The sequence below is a fragment of the Sciurus vulgaris genome, assembly GCF_902686455.1.
Source record: "Sciurus vulgaris genome assembly, chromosome: 10".
In the NCBI taxonomy this organism is placed as follows: Eukaryota; Metazoa; Chordata; class Mammalia; order Rodentia; family Sciuridae; genus Sciurus; species Sciurus vulgaris.
In genome coordinates, this window is record NC_136470.1 from 143,323,887 (window position 1) to 143,344,979 (window position 21,093).

The 21,093-nt window shown below is 47.8% G+C and overlaps 1 protein-coding gene across 4 annotated transcripts in view; it reads right to left on the bottom strand.

The window, feature by feature from the left end:
- RNF13 (ring finger protein 13) overlaps window positions 1-21,093 on the bottom strand; it is a 123,548-nt gene that overhangs the window by 3,727 nt on the left and 98,728 nt on the right. For all 4 annotated transcript variants that reach the window (XM_079100963.1, XM_079100961.1, XM_079100962.1 and 1 more), the window contains one exon: window positions 15,282-15,375. In XM_079100963.1, the coding sequence (XP_078957089.1) occupies window positions 15,282-15,375 (94 nt within the window). The remainder of the gene's footprint in view (window positions 1-15,281; window positions 15,376-21,093) is intronic.

A 21,093-nucleotide genomic window follows, 5' to 3' on the forward strand; every position in this document is an offset into this window, starting at 1 on the left:
TGCTACAGGGTACTGGGCCCCTCCCCACTGCCCTGGGGCAGGGGGGAAGCCCCCCCCCCCAAAATCACCCCAAACTAAAGAGCCAGCAGTGCAGAGCTGGGAATCCTGATGTCCTCCCCTCCAGGCTAACGAAGTTCGGCTGACTCGTTACTCGGTATAATACACACAAGCTGGGAGATAACGTCTCTTCAGGGGAAGCAACAGGGAAACGTTTCTATCTGGAATGTCTCCGGCAGCAGTACTTGAATAGTTTCCAAAGCGTCTCCTGACCAAGTCTCGTCCATCTGGGGGTGCTACGTCACAGCATAGGGGTGGACGGGACTTTGATTCCCCTCACCTGTTTTTGCCTGGTTTCTCCTCTACATTTCAACTCGCAAACTGGCTCCTCGGGTGTAGCAAAAGCGCTGGCCCACCAGAGTGGAGTCACACCGAGACCCGGCAGCCCTGTGGTGGCCTCCGAGCCTGGGCGTGTCCTCGAGGCCTGCCCCCTGGGCCTGCAGTCTGTCATCAACTCCTGTGAGCCTGCATCTGCAAACTCACCCTGACCCGTCCCTGTCTCTGCCTCCACAATGACTCTGGCCCCACAGCCTGGATTTCCCCAAGAGCCTCCTCACTGGCCTCCCTTCTGCTCCTGCCCCATGTGATTTTTCTGTCAAGGATGAACCCTGAGCTCCGGTGGCTGTCCAGGACCTGACCCCGGCCCCTGGCTTCCCACCAGTCCTCTGCCCAGTCCTCACTGGCCTTCTTCCAGCCTTGGAACAAGTGGGAAAGTCGGTTTGGTGGGTTTAAACATTTGCACTTCACGTCAGACGCAGGAAGAAGAATCACATGTCTAAAGATGACAAACCCGGCAGCGAGATAACCTCGTCACAGTGCAGACGAATGATGCAGAACCTGACTGCTCGACTCTACCACAAACCAGTCCGGGCACTGAGTCGGCAAAGAGGTTTCCCCAAAGCAAGCAGGAAAAGGTGAACATTCAGGACGAGTGCTTGGCGGCTTCACGAGAGAGAATGATTTAACACGTATCATAGATATGCCCAGGAAAGATGTATCACTGGATTTATAAGCTTCAAAGCAAAAATCATTGTCATTGAGAAAGGGTCTTGTCACTTGTTCATGCACCTGCCAGTAAAAAACAGTATCTTTTTCAAGCAAATAAAAGTAAATGAATTTTATACTCTATTCTCCTCTCCTCTATACCAGTTCCCAAGAAATCCGAACAAAACAACAGGATAAAACACTTTCAAAGTCAGTTTTTTTGAGCATTTTTCCTGATTATTTTCAAGCTCAGAGCAAAAAAGAAAAAACAAAAACAAATATTTACTTTTAAGCTTAGAATAAAGGTAGTTGAATAGTTACAAAATATCAAGTGTTTCTTGACTGGACTGAAGTGAGAACTTTAAAAGCAAAGCCCTGCCCCACTTTTATGCACTCTGCTATATGACGCCAGGCTGCCATTTTCCAATCTCTGAGGTAAGGATCTTGCTACATGTGTTGTCTTAGAAAATTCCAGTATGTGAACTAGCAAGAAAAATTCCTGGTAACTTAAAATGTCAGGTGTGGCATCTACGTTTTATCATTTGTATTTCAGGGACCCAACTGCTTCATGGGCGGCTGGGTTGAGGGGCTGTCAAGGGAAAGCCGGGGCTTCCCGTTAGGAAAAGGGTGAGGTACCCAGCCCTGTGGGGAGAGGTGGGGAAATGCAGCAAACTCAGGAGGCCAGTCTGCACAAGAGCTATTCAGAGAACGATGATGAGTCATGAGGAAGGTATCGGGAAGCTGTTTCAGAACACTGCCTAAAAGTCTGTGCACTCCATGTGTGCCAGGCATGGTACGTCCGCGTGCATGCTGTCAGGCAGGGCCAACGCTTCCGAGGCGCCGCGGACGAAGACCACCAGGACAGGAGGGCCGGGGGCTGCGTCCCATCGGTGCTGTCCCTGAATACAGCCCTTTGGTTTTACGTGACAATATCACAACCACCACAAACATGAAACAGAAATACAGGTACCTCAGACTTACTGGATCTCCAGCGACCTGTTTGTGACTACAGACATTTTCCAAGTGCAGAAATGCGATGGCTGAGTCTTGAAGACAGGGACCCTTCCCTGGTGATCTTGGCGGGTCACTGTTTTGGCAGCACTGCTGCTGTCTCGGGCTCCTGCAAGTGGCAGGCGCTGGTGACATGGCTGAAACCAGGGGTGATGCTGGCCAGGTCTCTGCAAGGGTCACAGACCTGCCCCAGGTCGCACAGCCCAGTCAGGCTGTGGGACTCAGTCCACGCGAGGTCTCTGGCACCACGGTGCACGGTCTCCCGAGATGTGCTCAGCACTCTGGCCACAGGTGAAGATTTCCCTGGGAACCTCAGTTCTTAGAGATACTCTTCAAAGGTCACCTATTTACTTAGAAATGGAAATATTTCCAACTAGAAGCCAGACATTTACCTGGAGAAGGGAGACTGTTTTCACGCCAATCGCCCACGGTTTATACTGTCGCACGCCTTTCTAGGAGGCTATGAAAGAACAGCTCCATCCTGCAACTTGAACTTGGGGTCAGATATGTCTTATATATTCTGATGGTGGAACTTCAGATAGTGCGTGTGCTGGAAAAGAAACCACCGGGAAGAGTCCACGGAAGGAGAGGGCACTGTGTGAGCAGCCTTTTGGGAAACTGTGTCAGACAGCTATTTCACTAATTGGGAATAAGAATAAAAATGATTGCCTTGCAGGCCCTAGAGAAACCTATATAAATCCAAGTCTACTCACAGATATCGGCTTTGGCCAAATTTGATTTTGGGTAGTCTTTTTTAAAAAAGCTTTTCCCTGTATTTTAAACAATCTTTCTGTATTACTTTCAATTGGTTCTAACTTGATTGCATGATTTATGCAGAAAAACTACAGCTGTACCTGAAGTATTTCTGAATAGAGGATCAAATAAATTCAAAAATCTGACATCATCCTGAAGAGACAAATCAAGTTAATGGAATTTTAGATGGTAAACAATGTACCAGACCTTAAGTCCTAAAAAGCACCGGCTTGAGTGAGCACGGAGCTTCACTATTTGTTTTCCACTGTTCTTTTTCAGGCCCCTGAGAAAGGGTGTAGAACACTTCTAGAACTTCTACAGTGGACCTGCAGACACTTAGATCGTATATGCCCTGAAATGCGAGTGCACTCTAATCCGGTATTTTTTTGCTTTTGCTTCATATACATGAGGTTAAATAAGAGGCCTGCTCAGCTTCAGGTACACCTGGGGCAAGAGACCTGCATTATTTTTGCATGAAGCCAAATTGCTTCTAGATGATTTCTGCCTGTTGATTAGAGTGGTCTAGTATTTAGTACACCTGTCTCTGTAGCAAAGGTGATTATAAAGAAAATCAAACACTAATTTTCCTTTTAAACAGTGCACACAAATTGATAAGATGATACTAAGACCCCAATAAACGTGAGCACAGGGTGCAGGAGAGGGTGGACCTTGGATGCTCTCCCAGGGCTGTGCTGCAGCCTCGCCCAGCATGGAAACATCTGGAGGTGGTAGGGTCTGCTGGGAAGTGGGGGACTTGGGCACACAGGCGAGGGGATCATAGGGTGCCAGTCTGTCCCCTCTCTCTGCTGCCTGGCCACCATGAGGCGAGCTGCTTACTCCATCACACACTCCTATGATATGCTGCCTTGTTTCAAAGCCCAAACAATGTGACCAACTGACTATGGACTATAACCTCTCAAGTTGTGAGCCTAAATAAACCTTTCCTCTTTTTAAATTGATTATCTGAGGTATTTTGTTACAGCAACAGAAAACTAACATAAGGTCTGACAGGTAATGAAAGCAGAAATATGAATGGGTAATTTGCCTTGTTAATGTAGAATGATTCTTAGATACTGCTAGAAGATTTGAACTTTCAGGCAGTTAGTTTCAGGAAGTGTCCATTACAGTGATAGATACACACGGATTCATGTACTCGACAAATATGGACGAAGTGCCTGCTGGGTGCCATGAACTGGACTAAAGCAGAGCTTAAAAGTAACTAAAAGCCAAGAAACTACACCAAGGTAATCAACTTGGCACAGGAAGTAGCTCAGGGTGGAACTTAGGACCAAGGGAGGGAAGCAGCAGTGAGGTGGGGGCGTGAGAAGGGCCAGGCCGGGAGTCCCAGGGTTGTGTAAAACGCGTGCTCACGCCCTCCCTAGCAGGCTACTCTGCTGAAGGTAACAGTGAGCTCTCCACCCACTCGGGCTAGGGAGACGGTCTGGGATGTTCCAGATTAGCAGGCTACGGGTTACAGGCACGGAGGTCCACTGGACACAGGGAACAGGCTTAGCGGGAGGGCCCGGGAAACACCACAGGAAGAGGCCCTGCAGACCTGGGCCTGCCGCACAGACAGCCTAGAAAGTCTGCTATTAGCATAAGCAGTGAGCCCAAGGGTCACAGCCGCCAGGCGCCTCCAGCCTGGGAGGCCAGGAGGGTCCCCAGCCCAGCAGGCTCCTGAGCGTGCTCCCCTCACCCAAAGGCCCCCAGGTAGAGGCGGCCTCCAGGTAGAGGCGGCCTCCAAGCAGGAATCCCTGAGGGCAACAAGCTGCACGAGGAAATGACCCCACTGAAGCAGAAAACGACGGAGACTCCGGGCCACGACCTGCCCTTCCTCTTTCTGGAAAAAGCTGTACCTAACTTTGCGAACACTTCAGTGTGGACTGGTGATGACACCGGCTTTTTGAGGAAAACTTAAACAACATAGAAAACAGGTCACAGATAAAGCAGCCAGGTGAGGCACTGTGTGAAAAGGAGAAGCACGCCACACAAGGCCCGCAGCTGAAGGATCGATTCTGAGCGACCAGGACACGTGCAGACCATGCGACGTCTTCAGATCTCCTCTTCCGAAGACGACAAGACATCCTGAAGATGTGACTTGGCCCTCGGGATTTCAAAGATTTTGTGGCTCTCAAGGAATGAGACCTGGGTTTTGGGCTGCAAGAATAACTTGCATTTGAAAAGCCACTTGCAGGACTTTCTTCTCAGACCTTAGAGAGATGCTTAGGGCAGAGATGATCAGAGAGGCTGATGAGCTGGCTTGCTGGAGGCCACGTTTAATCAGTCGTAGACAAAGTCCTGTGGTTCCAAATCCCGTGCACATTCCACTCCACTGTCCTCAGAGAACACTTACCTGTGAAGACCAGCTGCTGGGGAACTCTCTGCTATGGGGTCCACAGGACGACTCGTATGCCTCCCGGCCCCCTGTGGACGCAGCTGTGGTGCAGTGTGGTGAGTGCTGAAGTGGGTCTGCGACAGGAGGGGACTGGGAACAGGCAGGAGAGAGGACAGTGGCTCCTGCGGCTCCTGGAGCTGCTGCGGGCCTGAGGGGAGGCCCGGGGAGCGCTGTGACGCAGCCGTGTCTTCACTGACTTCCGGATTGCTACTTGGAAATGAGGGCCAGCGAGAGCAGGTGTTGTCTATCACTCTCTTGGAGAAAATTTCAAACATACACAAAAATATAATCTCCCATTATCCCTGTCACGTACCATCACCCACCAGGCGAGTCTCAGCATCCCATCATTCTCAATAGGTCCGCCTTCCTGCACTTTGTTTCCCTGAAGAAATTAAAAGCCACTGTATCTCTGAGACATAAGGACGTTAAAACAGCATGACCACCATGCTACTGTCAGCCTAACGACGTGAATAACGATCTGATATCCAGTTCCCAAAGCAGACTCTGAATTTCCCCAGTGTCTCCATGTCTTCTGGAGACCCGCACCGGCCAGGGTCCCGGCAAGGCACACCCACTGCCTGGGACTGGTGCCCTGTCGGTCCCTCGTCTAAACAGCCCGCCCCTCTGTGCCACCTCCTTGCGACGACGTGGGGGTCCGCCCGGCACTTGGCTGCGCTCTGCACAGGCTGTGTGGCAGAGGTGTCCAGAACACCTCTGCTCCGAGTGCACCATCAGGCAGATCCACAGGCCGCAGCGCCGCCTCCCCCGCACAGGTTTCTATCTGCCGCCAGGCGAGGTCGCGGTGCCTGAGGAGACACTGCGGGCCTGCAGCCTCCCCGTCCACGTCCACACCGCAGGCTGCCTGCTGCAGCCGAGGCGCGGAGCTCTGAGCGCTGCCTTCCTGACAGTAGGGACCTTGCACAGGGGCCGGGTGACCAGCCCGGTTTCCACAGGCCCCACCCTGCACAGTGTGGGCCTCTGACTTCCACCCTGCCAGGGTGGCCCCAGGAGGGCAGGGGTGCGAAATCCATCGAGCTGAAAGTTTGGGGCAGAGAAATGACTAGAGATTCTAAAATTTAAATGATCTCCAATTCTGTGTCCACGTGGAAATGAGTTTTACCCCAGCCTCTTCACGGCGTAGTCAGAGGGCCCTGCGCACACTGGGTCCGACTGCCGCCCGCCGGTGACTGGCCCGCCCACTCTGCCTCAGCTTGTAGTGGAGCGGTGCCAGGTCTGTGGGTGGGGGTCTTACACGTGGATCTGTGTGCGGAGCAGGGCTGGGTCTGTGGGTGGGGGTCTCACACGTGTCTGTGTGCGGAGCAGGGCTGGGTCTGTGGGTGGGGGTCTCACATGTGTCTGTGTGCGGAGCAGGGACGATCTGCCATCAGCGAGCACGCCCGAAGGTCTGCAACTCGCAAAGTGCCAGTAAGGGTCAGTGATATCTTGGGGCCAGTGTAACTGAATTTAAATGGATTTTGACTGAGTCTAATTTGGAGCAAGTAAGCAAATATTTGAGTTCATACTATGTGCCATACTAGGCATCAATGTTTTTTAGGAATTAAAAATGATCCTATGAAAAGAAAAGTATCTTCAAGGTGTAGACTAATGATTTTAAAATGAGGTCCACCTCATTTTATTATGTATCAGGAATTCACAGGAAGGTGCATTAGAGGAAGATGTTTTCTAAGCTGGCTCTATGAATTCAGTATTCACAGAAACATCATCATGGTGTCTTTTGGGAAATTTTATACACAACCTAAAATATGACAGTCTGTTCTTCGTTTACACCCACTCTGAGATCTCCTGTTCAGGGAGCACAGTGCACCTAGAACAGTGTGGGTCACTGTTTTAAAGTGTGTTTGTGTACATGTGCTACATATAGGTGTGTGTGTGTATTTACATGCATTCACGAACCTCCTGCCCTGCCCCTACAGAGGCCAAGGAGCAGACATACCCTAGGCACTGGTGACCAGAGCTGGCATCAGACCTTAGTTCCTGATACTATTCCCACTAAGAAGAACTTGGGCTCCTCAGACAAATGCTGATTTCAGGACTGCAGCGAGAAAATGTAAGATGAGCATCTTGTCATGCCAGAAAGTAAGAGCATTCCCTAAAGGGGAAAAGGGGAGGGGGCTCAGGTCTCTGCACGGCACGGAAGTCTCCACACCCATCCTACCCTAGGCAAAAAGCTGAGAGACTGCAAGTAAACAGTTCAGAGAACCAAGGCCCCAGAGGAAACCACTGCACCCCAAACTGGTCAGACTGACAAATAAATAGAACCCCAACTTTGTGGAGCAGAAAGCTCTGCAGAGATGCTGGGCAGGGTTTCTGGTAAAGTGCCTGAGGAACTTGGTACCACTCAGTCACAAGTAAAGGGCTGAACAACCTGAAAAATCAACTTGTCTTAGGTTTACCAGGGAAGTAAAGAAGGGGAGCCACAGGGTCAACCACTGTCCCCAAAACCGAGGAACAGGCAGATACTGAGACTCACAACTCACAGAGATTTTCCCAGTACTGTGGAAAAGCCGAGCAGTGACTCAGAAGTGTCAGAGTCTCAGTGCGGACGAGTCAGAGGTAAAATGCTCAGGGCATTTTACCAAAGCCTTCCTACATTTTACCCGTGGGGCTGCACCGGAAAAACCCTCCCAGGATCCCACGAGGAGCGGAGGGGGGAGTGTCGTGATCTGAAAAGGCAGGCCGCCTTCCAGAGAAACGGGTCACCAGCCCATGACCTCCTGAAGTTTGGATCTGGGGAAAGAAGAAGAATATACACCTCCGGCCAGCTCGCCCGTTCTAGCCCTCTAGTTGGGAAAGGAAATACCCAACTCCACTACCCCCAACCCCAAGCTATCCGGTTCCACCTAAGGCTGGAGAAAAAATACAAAACAAAACAAAACAAAATCCAAAAAACAAAATGATAAACAAACAACAACAATAACAAAAAACCAGGAAATGGGTACCAGGTTCAGGGTCCTGGAAAAGAATCAGCTCTCCATCCATCTGCAGTGTCACAGCAGGACACCAGGAAAAGAGTCTAAGGAGCAGCTGACAGACCCCTTCAGACAGGCTCCATACACCACTCCAAAGAGGACGCATGCCCATAAAAGTTTAGAGATGTTTCCAGAATCCTTAGCCAGGATAACCAGAGAAAGTCCTCCTATATGAAACGAGGTCACCAAGTCTGGAAGAGAAGGTTGATTCTTCAAATGTCCCAATCCCAAAAACACAAGACACACAAAGAAATAGCCATGATTCATTAAAGGAACAAAAATGTCCAGAAACGGAACTTAATGATGTAGAGACATGTGACCTGCCAGATAAAGAATCCAAAGTTACTGTCGTAAGGATACTCAGTGAATTAAAAGAACACAGAAAACCAAAATCAGAAAAGGATGCATTAACAAGAAGAAAATCTACTTAACACAACCTGTCTTTATCCAAAAAAATAGAGAATATCAACAAGAGCTAGAAACTATGAAGAAGGACCAAACAAATTTCGGAACTAAAGAATATAATAATTGAATTGAAAAATTCATGGAGGGACTTGACAAAAGGCTTGACCAGGAGAATGCATCCGTGCACTTGAAGATCAACACTCGAAATCACTGAGGCAGAGGAGGAGAGGCAGAATAGAGGAGAATCGAGGGAACACCACCCAACAGAAGAGCATGTCAGCACGGGACCCTCAGGAGAAGCAGCAAAGCAGGGTGCAGAGGACCATCTGAATGAATAGTGAGTGAGAAGTTCCCAAACTGAAGGAGAGATGTGGACATCCAGATTCAGTAATCTCAGAGAACTCCAAACAGACAAAATCTGAACATCTATGTTAAGACACATCACAATCAACTGTTACAAGAGTGACGGAGAATCCTGAGAGCAAAAGAAAAGCAACACCACACACAAGAAAGCTTCCATGAGACTATCAGACACCTTACAGCAGAGACCTGGGGCCAGAAGAGAGCAGGATGATACATCAAAATAAGAATGGGGTGGGGGCCCAACCAACCAGGATCCTTCAGGACAGAAGGTTAAGACTTTCACGGGTGAACAAATGCTGGGGGAGCTTATCGCCACCAGCCCTCCCCTATCGGAAACACTGAGAGAATATCACAAGTTGAGCTGAAAGGATGACGAACAGGAACGCAAAACCACATGCGCATATAAAGATAAAGCATGTGGACAAGCAATCCTGTGCCATTTGACGCAGGTGACTACATTACTTGTAAATCTGGTATATAAGTACTTAAAAGCATCAAAATATTTGTGAATCTATTTTAATGAATACAAAATAAAAACAATGTATCATCATTAACAAAATAGAAGGCAGACAGTGCTTAAACGCATGAAGAGTGTAAATCCATGTTAATGTACACAAAACAAAAATATAATTTGTGCCATCAATAACAAAATAGAAGGCAGGCAGTGATATGAAGAGGCAGAAATTTTAGCATACGATTTAAGTTAATTCATCAGTTTTTTAACACAGATCAGTAGAACTTTAAGATACTTTATATAATACAAAGGTAACCACAAAGAAATTCTGTATAAAATATACACAAAAGAAAATGAGAAGTGAACCAAAAAGATGTCACTACAAAAAATAAAATCACAAACAACAAAGAGAAATATATCAGGAGGAGAAAAATGCTATAGGACAGAAAAAGAATTAATAGTATAAGAAGTCTATGTCAGAAATTACTTTAAATGTAAATGTAGTACATAAACCCATTCAAAGACACAGACTAACTACAGGAATTAAAGCACAAGACATACTATTAGGAACTGCATCCAGGCATACATGTAGGTTAGACCACATCCAGGAGCAAGTTAGACCACGTGGGGGACACACATAGGTTAGACCACATCCAGGCACACAAGTAGAACTGACCACATCTGGGCTCACGCATAGGTTAGACCACATCCGGGCATAAGCATAGGTTAGCCCGGATCCCGGCATAAGCGAGGTTAGACCGATTCCAGGCGTCCGCACAGGCTAGCCCGGATCCAGGCGCACGCATGGTTGACAAGTGACTGGAGTGGAAAAAGAAGCTGAAGGCGGCACGAGTTCTTGCTACTTTAAGGCAGACACCGTGCAAACGGACAAAGGATGGCGTGTGCCGCGAAGCCATCAGCTGGCCAGCAAAATCAACAATGGCAAACCCAGGGCCACCCCGGCACGAGTGGCCAAGGCTGAAGGGCGAAGGCAGAGGCCGGTCGCGAGCCAGTGCGAAGGCGTGCAGAGCGTGTGGGGAGGCGGGTCACCCCACTGCGGGCAGCTGGGCAGCCAGCACAGAAGGCCACCTGGGACAGTGGGCAGGTGTCGCCTCACGTGCGTGGACAGTCTCCAAGGCACACGTCCGGCCCCAGAAGGATCAACGAATTTAAGACTGAGCTGGTACAAGTACTGTCCCTTACCAGGGAGGCACATTTAAAAAGCATTAACGCCAACCCTTCTCACACTCTTCCAAAGACTAACGGAGGAGGGAACAGCCCAGGCTCCTCCTACGAGGTCCGCGCGACCCTGGCACAGAACTGCAAGGAAGGACACTGCAGGCCAGCATTCCTTATAAATATTGATGTAGAAATTCCCAGCGAGATACGAGAAAGTGGAATTCAACACACAGTAAAAGGATCACACACCATGACCAAGTGGGATCTGTTCCGGGAATGGGGTGGTTCAGGTATGGAAATCAATCTACGTAATACACCACGTTAAGATGAAGGGCAAGACCCACAGAACCATCTCACCTGATGCAAATAAAATTCACCCGTTTCATAATACACTCCGTAATCCAGGAACAGAAGGAAACCACCTCAACATGACAAAAGCCCACAGTCATCGTCCTCGACCGAGACGGAGAGCTTCTCCTCTAAGACACCCACAGGGTGAGAATGCCCAGGGTGCCCTGAGTGGCACAGTGCAGAGGCCCAGCAGAGCCATCAGAGGAGGAAATCTGGAGTACGGTGGCACACACTGTGATCCCAGCTCCTGGGGAGGCTGAGGCAGGAGGACTTCGAGTTCAAGGCCCGCCAAACAGCCAGTAAGCGCAGGAAAATGTTCAGCATTCATCACTGGAGAACTGCAAACCAAGTCATGAGATGCCACTTCACATCCACTATTGACTGTGACCACAACAAACGCAGGGCACACAGGTGTAGAGGCTCGGACCCCGGGCACTGCTGCTGGGAAGGTGAGTCACAGGGACTGCAGCAGCTGCCCACAGGTCAGCAACACCACTCCTGAACTATGCCCCAGAGGGCTGAACCCAGGGATCTGAACAGACCTTGTTACACCAGTGTTCACTGTACCATTATTTAAAATGGTCAAAAGGTTGAAACAACCCAAGTGTCCACTAATGGATACATAGACAAAATGTGGCAATAACATAAAATGGAATATTACTTGGCAGCAAAAAAGGAAAGAAATTCTGATAGATGATACAACATGCATGATCCCTGAGAACATAAGGCTAAGTGAAGTAAGTCAGAAACTGGCTGGACTCATGGGAGGTAACTTCACAGACAGCAGGATGGGGCTACCACGGACTGGTGGGAGGAGGAAGTGGAGACTGGCTGTTTAATGGGTGTGGCATTTCAACTTGGGAAGATGAAGAATTCTTGAGATGAATGTGGTGATGGTTGCATAACAATATGCTTAATAAAACTGTGAAACTTACATGGTTAAAATAACAGATTTTATGTTATATGTATTTTACATTTAAAAATGAATACAATAAGTTATAGAGATGTTTGGAAGTAGGGTGGACTTGACAAATCTATTTTTAACTTTACATCAAAGTGTGATGTCAAGCACAGCTGAAGATTGCTGCAGAGGCAGAGGTGGGACCAGTTCTGTGGGATGTAACTCACACCTGCTGCAACGGAGGCAGTGTGCTATGATGTCTGCGTAAGCAGTAAGACCAGGGAGTCCAGGAACAAACAAGAGTGCATTCTCAACAGTTCTGGGACAATCAGATCTCCTTAAGTTAAAGTATCAAATTGGGGAAAAAAACCCACTTAAATTGGACTCCAATTTTATACAATCAGTTCAGGTGAATTAAAGACCCAACATGAAAGGTAAAAGTACAAGCTTTCAGGAGACAGTACCAAATAAAGTCTGAGTGGAGAGGAGTGCTTTAAAATGCACAAGGACACTACCACGAAAGCCAAGAACGTCAGGCCTTGAAAGCTGCAAGCCAGCAAAAGTTAGAACACGGAGACCTGAACCACACCTGTGCAACTCCAGGGGTGTAAGAACACAGAAAGAACCCCCCAAGGTAGAAAGGGGCGGGGAGCATGTGGAACAAAAATGGACAGGTGTTCCACGGAAGTGAAGACCCAGGCAGGACAAAATGAGCAGACACTTCCCTCACAGGCACGCGGGAGGTGTCAATCAAGGCCACATGAGACATCTTTATCAGTCCACCAGAAGGAGCTGTCAATCAAGGCCACGGGAGACATACTTATCAACCCACCAGAGTGGCTAAAATCGAGACTGTTGACCCGATGTGGGTGAACACGCGGAACAACAGAACTTCTCTATAGTGCTGGGGGAGTGGGGACTCTGGAGGTGACGTGCAATACCAAATAAAGCTGAAGACAGGCGCATGCCAAGACCCACCTAATGTGCTTCTACCTGCTCTCAAGAAATTCAGGTGCACGTGGATCAGCACACACGTACAAAATGTTCTCAAAATCATGGTCTACAATGGCTTTAAACTGAGGAGAACTCAAATGTCTACTAAGTGAATAAGCTACACCTAAACGCAATAAGGGAGATCAACCTGACCAAAAATGTTAACGGACGAGGGAAGAAAAAGTACAATTCATAACAGGCAACATTAAAGCATCTGTTTGGGTACATACACCTACGTGGTGAGACCTAGGAGAGGCAAGGAACAGAGCACCCGAGCCAGGCCAGAACTGCCCGTGGAGGAAGGAGCGCACCTCAAACAGGGCGTGTGGGGTCCGCGTGCTGCGGATGTCCACTTCTTAATGGACGTGTGGGTGTTTCCAGAAATACACACCTTACCTCCTATTCTTTCTATCTGCTGTACTTCGCATTTTAATAGAAAAGGGCTGATAAAGATGAACACGTCTCTATACAAACGAACACTGCTAGAGACACACTCGGCGGCACTGACTGACCGGTTCACAGCCATGACTGCAAAGCGAGGTTGGCTGCCCACTCCTGTCCAACTGCTCACCAAGACGGCGTTGTCCTTGCAGTTCCTGGCTCCTGTCGACGGGCCAGCACCGACAGCTTCTCCCTCTTGGCTCCCCGACAGATCTGCACCACGGGGTTTCTGGGAAACCATGCTCCGTGACCCTTCTCCTAACCGGTCACTCCTCATCTCCGCTGCTGGCTCTTCCTCTTCTTACTGCCGGTTTCCCAGGCTTCAGTATCATTCGCCCTGTGCTCACACGCGCGTTCATCTCAAGCAGCCTCACGCTCAACTCCTCTCATGCCCGTACTTCCCGTTCTGTCCCCTTCCTACGCTCCACACTCACCTGAACTGACGAGGGGACACCTGAAATCCCACGTCCAAAGCGCCCTCCCAACATCCCCCAAACCTGCTCTGCCAGAATGACCATCCCGCCTTTTGTCTAAGGGCCCTTCTTACTTTGCAGGTCCATCCTGCCCACAGCTCAGACCACACTCAGCGGGGCCATCCTGGCCTCTCCTGCCCCACAGCCAGTCCCTCAGCAGACCCGGCGGCTCCATCCCCGGCACATCCTAAAGGAAGTGTCTCCACTCCTCAGTGCCACCGCTCTGCTCCAGGCCACGTGCACGTCACTGGAGGCTGCTTCAGCTCTGACCCTCTGAAGTCTGTTCCTCAGCACAGAGAGCTCCTCTTAATATCAACGTGGCTGTTGTCTCTCCTGTCGGACGCTCTGCGGGGCTACTCACCTTTCTCAGGGGAAAAGCCAACTCTGGCTGTCTTTTTAACCCAGGGCGATCTTTTTTTTCTCTTCTTTGCGGTGCTGGGGATTGAACCCAGGGCCTTGTGCTTGCCAGGCAGGCACTCTACCCACTGAGCCACATCCCCAGCCCAACCCAGGCAATCTTAACACTGTCTCTTTAAAAGAGTTTTTTTCTGGGTTTAAGAAACACAAAAAATAAACGAAATTGAGCTTTAATGAGTGATTCCTAAAACTAGTTTTTATTACATTATGACCTGAATAAAGTCATACCCAATTCATCCTCTGTAATCACAGTTCACTACAGTTTCACGTAAGTATTTGTCTACGTGGTCATTTTAACCTGACGTTCCTTTTTCTTGTTAATTTTTTTTTAAATAAATAATGGTAACTGTAAATGGTAAGAAAACATTTTAGGGCTGGGCTGCAGCTCAGTGGTTGAGTTTGCCTAGCACATTGAGGCACTGAGTTTGATCCCCAGCACCACATAAAAGAAACAAATAAATAAAAAGGCATTGTGTCCAACTGCAATAAAAAATATCTTTAAAACATTTTATTGGGAAAATAAAACTTCTGCAGAAACGTTTTGATGCCACCGTCTGTTTCTCCCCTTCATTCCTACACTCTCTCTGCTGAAAGAGAAAACAGAACGTTCTTGCTGCACAACAGCAAAGGTCTGGGAAGCACCAGCCACAGGTCCACAGCGCGGCCTGTGTCAAGCTCCCCGGAGAGAAGGGCCCTGCCTGGGCCGCTCTCAGCATGGAGCCCGGCTCCGTCCCACCACGGGGAAGGGACAGCTAGATGAGAGGACACGGGTGAGCAGAGCCATAACTGCCACCTGTGTTTCCGTCCATGCCACGTATGACGGCACGTGACAGGAAAGAGAGGAAAGGGCCACCACCTGGCCCTTCGCAGCGTAGAGCTGGTGGCAGCCACGGGTGGTCAGACGCACTCCGGGCGGTTCACTGCCGTTCCGTACTCTGTGGTCTGAGCGCCCCTCCCGCTTTCCAAGCACCTGGGCAGGACCACCTCCCGCCAGCGCTCCCTGAGCCACCGTCTCCTCAGGATCAGGCAGAGGCGGCGCTGGCAAGGAGGAAGAGGGTGGCCTCCCGCACCCTGGAGCCAGCGCTCGTACTTAGAGGATAAGACGTGCACTCACCTTTCCTGAATTTATGTACAGGGAGTTTCTTAAGTTGATCTTTACGAAGTCTATTTCTTCTAGCTCTATGTCTGTCCTGGACAAATTTTGTGATCTTTAAAAAAAAAAAAAAGGCAGAAATTAAACATGCAAATAGAAATGGCTATTAAAATAACAGTATCTTTTAAGTTTCTGTATAGCTGCTGCAAACTACTCAATTTATTTACATCCTAATTATAATAATATTATAAAGCATTAAATTAAATGTGATTAGTCATATATTATCTTTTGAATTTTTTATTTATTGACCTTAATCATTTTTAACTTACTGATACATTACAAATAACCTATAACTGCTTGCTTACAAAAATACAGATAATAGACTACATATTACAAAGACCTTGATGGGTCAAAAAGAATGAGAAATTGAGATTCCTTTAAAGATACAAAGTAGGGCTGTGGACATAGCTCAGTTGGTAGAGTGCTTGCCTTGCATGCACAAGGCTCTGGGTTCAATCCCCAGCACCGCCACAAAAAAAAAAAAAAAAAAAAAAAAAAAAAAAACACGATACACACTAATAAACTTTTCAAACATAAATCTATTAGTCACTGCACTTTTTGATCTAGCAGCATAATGGACATGATATTAAATGCATCTACTACATATATTAGAAACGTAAGAGGAAACACACAAAACACTTTATAAATAAACTGCTAGGGTTTCAAGAAGAAAAGGGAATCCACAGGACCAGAACCCAAAACACCACCCATCAAGGAAATGGGACAGTCTGTCCACGTCAAGGCTGAGGCCTTCTGTCCGCAGATCAAAGACTTCGCAGACTGGGAAAGAACGCTTCCCCACTGCACGCAGGATAAGGAATTCGTACCCAGAATGTACCAAGAACTTTCAGAACTCATTTAAGAAATGCCACCAGCTGATCATGCCATGATGAAGAGCTGGGACTGAGAGAAGATGCACACATACAAACAGGCACCCCGAGCGCGGCATCACTCGAACACGGGAGCCGGGCCCCTGAAGCCAGGCCAGACGCCTAAGGCGCCACACTCCAGGAACCCACTCCCATTTACTCCTGCCAGACGCCACGGCACAGCTGCTGTGGCCAGTCCTCGTGCAGCTACAGAAGCACATCACTGACTCACTCCTAGGTACCCCCGCCCCACAGGAAGGAAGGCAAGTGTCCACGCCACGTGACGTGAGTGCCCATGCCAACTCGACCTGCCCCAGTCAGCACCTGGACACAGCCAGACTCAGCAACAGGCAAAGGGACGGGTGCTGGACATGCACACAGCAGGACAGGACTCAGCAACAAGAAGGGTGGCCAGGCAGTGCACCGAGCGACACACACGGATCTCGAAGCCAGTGCACCGAGTGAGAGGGATCTCGAGTGAGAGGGATCTCGAGTGAGAGGGATCTCACAGTCATGCCAAGATGAAGAAGCAGACACAGAGTACACACACTCTATAATTTGGCAACGTAAAACTGCAGAAAAAGCAAACTAGTTCACAGTGTACTAACCAGATTTGTGGCTGGTGATGGGGCAGGGGGAGGACGTGCAGGACGACCTGCCAGGGGCGAGAAGGGTTCTGCAGGAGCGGAGACTGCTGAGGTGACAGGCGCTTTGCTGCCCTGATTGCACTGTGGTTCCACAGCAGTGCGTGTGTGTGTGAAGGAGAGAACCAACCGACCGAATTCTGCGATCTAATATGTATGGTTCATAATATGCCGATCATACGGAATACATGTTTTTAAAAGTTTAATACTCTGAAGTGTGTGCAAAAGATTTTCTCCCACTCCTGGGCTCTCTATTCACCTTATTGATTGATTCTTTTGCTGAGAAAAAGCTTTTCAGTTTAAATCCATCCCACTTATTGATTCTTGCTTTGATTTCTTGCACTATGGGAGTCTTGTTAAGGAAGTCTGGTCCTAAGCCAATGTGATGGAGATTGGGCCTACTTTTTCTTCTATGTGGTGCAGGGTCTCAGGTCTAATTCCTAGACCCTTAATCCATTTTGAGTTGAGTTTTGTGCAAGGTGAGAGATAGGGGTTTAGTTTCATTTTACTGCATATGGATTTCTAGTTTTGCCAGCACCATTTGTTGAAGAGGCTGTCTTTTCTCCATTGTAAGTTTTTGCCACCTTTGTCTAGTATGAGACACTTCAGACAGGGCACTAATCTCTTTAGTTATAAAACTAAAGTTTATAAGAACTTAAAAAACTTTACACCAATACTACAAAGAACCCAATCAATAAATGGGCTAAGGAACAGGGCAGACACTTCACAGAAGAAGATCTACAGGTGATAAACAAATATATGAAAAAGTGCTTATCATCCCTAGTAATTAGAGAAATGCAAATTAAAATTACCCCAAGATTTCATCTAATTCCAATGAGAATGGCTGTTATCAAGAACACACACAATAATAAGTGTTGGTGTGGATGTGGGGAGAAAGGCACACGCATACATTGCTGGCAGAATTGCAAATTGGTGCACCCACTCTGGAAAGCAGTATGGAGATTCCTCAGAAAACTTAGAATGAACCCACCATTTGACCCAGCTATTCCACTCCTCAGTTTATACCCAAAGGACTTAAAATCAGCAAACTACAGTGACACAGTTATATCAATGTTCACAGCTGCTCAGTTCACAATAGCCAGATTGTGGAACCAACCGAGATGCCCTTCAATAGATGAATGGATAAAGAAACTGTGGTATATATATACAATGGAATATTACCGAGCAACAAAAGAATAAAATTATGGCATTTGCTGGTAAATGGATGAAGCTGGAAAATATGCTAAGTGAAATAGGCCAAGTCCAAAAAACCAAAGGCCCATGTTCTCTCTGATGAGTGGATGACGACATATAATAAAAGAGGGTGGTGGGGAGTAAGAGAAGAATGAAGGAACTCTGGATGATATAGAGGAAAATGGGGTGGGTGTGGGGGTGAAAAGATAGTAGAATGAAACAGTATCACCGTATGTTGTGGCGGGCGAGACCCGGGGCCCAGGGTTACGCCACATGCATCCAAGATGGCGACTGGCAGAGAGCCAAAGGGCGTGCTGAACGCGCCTTGAGAAAAACAGGAAGCGTTTATCATTGGCTGTATGATAATTGGTTCAGCCACCTAGCGCGTGGACAGATATATCTTACATGTGTGCTTGAGCTCGTGATCACTTGACCTTTAATAGGATTGGATGGACATATCTGGTTACAATTGCTTATGCATGAGACTGCTTATATATTGAGGGTGTTATCCGAATAAAGCGGAAGCTGCTTCATGAACTTCTGAAGAGTACGTGTCATTTGTCCCGCTGATCGGTGGCAAGCGGCAGTACGTAAATGTATGATTACATGATGATGTGAATCTACACTGTGTACAACCATAGAAATGAAAAGTTGTACCCCATTTGTGTACAATGAACCAAAATGTGTAAAAATTTAAAAAAAATTAAAAAGCTTAATACCATTAAAGAATAGCAACATAAGCTTTCAAGTCACAAGAGAAAGTAAAAGTATAGACAGAAGACCAAGAAAATAAAATGCTAATCATATGAAATAACCCAGATATATGTGTGACCTCAATCAGGTTCACCAGTTTCTTTTTTTAAAGAAACACAGCACTGTATAAGGAAAAAATTCCAACTATATGCTATTGACTGAATGACACATTAAGGCAAAAATAAAAGTAAAAAAAAAAAATAGGCAAAGATATGCCATGGGCAACATTATGCAAAGAAAAGCGGTGTTCCAAGACAGAGACCGTCACGACAACGACAGTAAGGGCCCTTCACTCAGAAAACAGCAGGGCTGGGCTGGACTGGCTCAGCGGCAAAGTGTCCGCCTGCATTCACAAAGCCAAGGCTTCGATCCCCAGTTACAAAACGAAGAGACCACAAAGGAACCCCACCAGAAAACAACGAAGCTGTGGATGAGACACATGAGCCACAGGCTCAGCAATTTAAACTGGAGCAGACAAAAAGCGTGGAAGACTCCAGACCTGTGCCGTCCAGGGTGCAGGCGCCAGGAACGTCACCAATCAGCACTCGGAGCAGTCAGTCCAAACTAAGATGTGCCCAAAGGAGGCAGCAAAGCAATCCCACTGTGATAGCAATAATAAATAAACAATAACTAGGAACAAATCAAGCTAAAACATGAAAGGTCTCTGGAAGAAAATCATAGAACACTGATGAAAGAAATTAAAGAGGATGCACAAAACTAGAAAGACAGCTGTGTTCATGGATGGAAGGACCAATACTGCCAAAATGCACACTGCCCAAAACAGCTGACAGAGTCAAGTCAACTTCTATCAAAATACCAATGGCATTCTTCATAGAATCAGAGAAGAACCTTATCAAAATTCATACAGAACCACAAAAAACACTAAATAGCCAAAACACTTTTGAGCAAAAACAACAAAGCAGAGGCATTAGAGACCTGACTTAAAACATGCCTGAAAGCTGTAGTAACGGAAGCAGCAGCACTGCCGACACAGACACACAGAACAGGAAAGCAGAGGGCTTCAGAGTACACCCAGGCATCTACCGCCAGCTGATTTTTGACACAGGCGGTAAGGCTTTCTTTTCAATAAATGGCACTGGGAAAACTGGATATTCACATGCAGAAGAATGAGGCTAGACTCCTCTCACCGGTTACAAAAATAAATTAAAATGGACTTGAAGACTTAAATGTAAGACCTGAAACTATGAAACTATTACAAGAAAATATAAGGGAAATGTTTCATAACATAGGAATGGCAAGAATTTTTTGGACGAGACTCCAAAGGTGCAGAAAATGAAAGTAAAAAGAGACAAATGGGATTATATCTAATTAAAACCTTCTGCACAGCAAAAGGTAACAACAGAGTGAAGAGACAACCTACGAAGTAGGGAAAAATATTTGCAAACCACACAACTGACAGTTGCTGGGCAGAATACGTAAGGAACACCAAAAATCTAACAAAAACATCCCAATCTCAAAAATGGGTAATAGATCTAAAAGCACATTTTTCAAACGAAGGTATAGAAGTGGCAGCTGGTGCATGAGAAAGGCTCAGCATGACTGACCACCAGGGAAGTGCAAACCGAAGCCCATGAGGTATCGACTCACCCCAGTAAGAACGGCAGACACCAAAGACTGAACGCAGCCTATGCCGGCAGAGGTGGAGAACAGGGAGCCCTGCCCATGCTGAAGGGACGAGGTCAGCACTGCCACTGTGGAAAACAGCATGAGACGCCCGAGAGGCAGAGGACTACCACCTGACCCGCAAGCCCACACTGGGGTCTGCCCACAGGACATGAAATCGGCTCCTAAGAGACACCTGCATGCCCGTGTTCTCCACAGCTCTATCCGCAAAAGCCAAAAATGGGCATGACCGAAGTGTCCATCGCCTGAGGAGTGGACAACACGGCACAGAGCGAAGCCCTGCCATGTGTGACAATGTGGACGGAAGTGGACATCACTGTGCCACGCGAAGCACCCGGGCGCAGGAAGGCAGTACCCCGTGGTCCCTCGAGTGGAATCTAATATGGTCGCCCCGCAGTGGAGAGCAGGGTGGTGGGTGCCAGAGGCCAGCCACAGTGGAGTGCTGGAAGCAATGGCCGCAGGTGCACGCACAGGCGGGGCGAGAAGCTCTGTGGCCGGCCCAGGACAGTGGCTACGACATTTCAAAGAGCGAGAAGAAAGGGCTGGAAGTTTCCACTACAAAGAACGAATGAGCGTTGAGGAGGCGGACAGTTCTGACCCTGCTGAAACTGTACACACGTACTGAACATTACTACATGGGATCCGTTAGCCTGTGCAATTTTGTTTTTA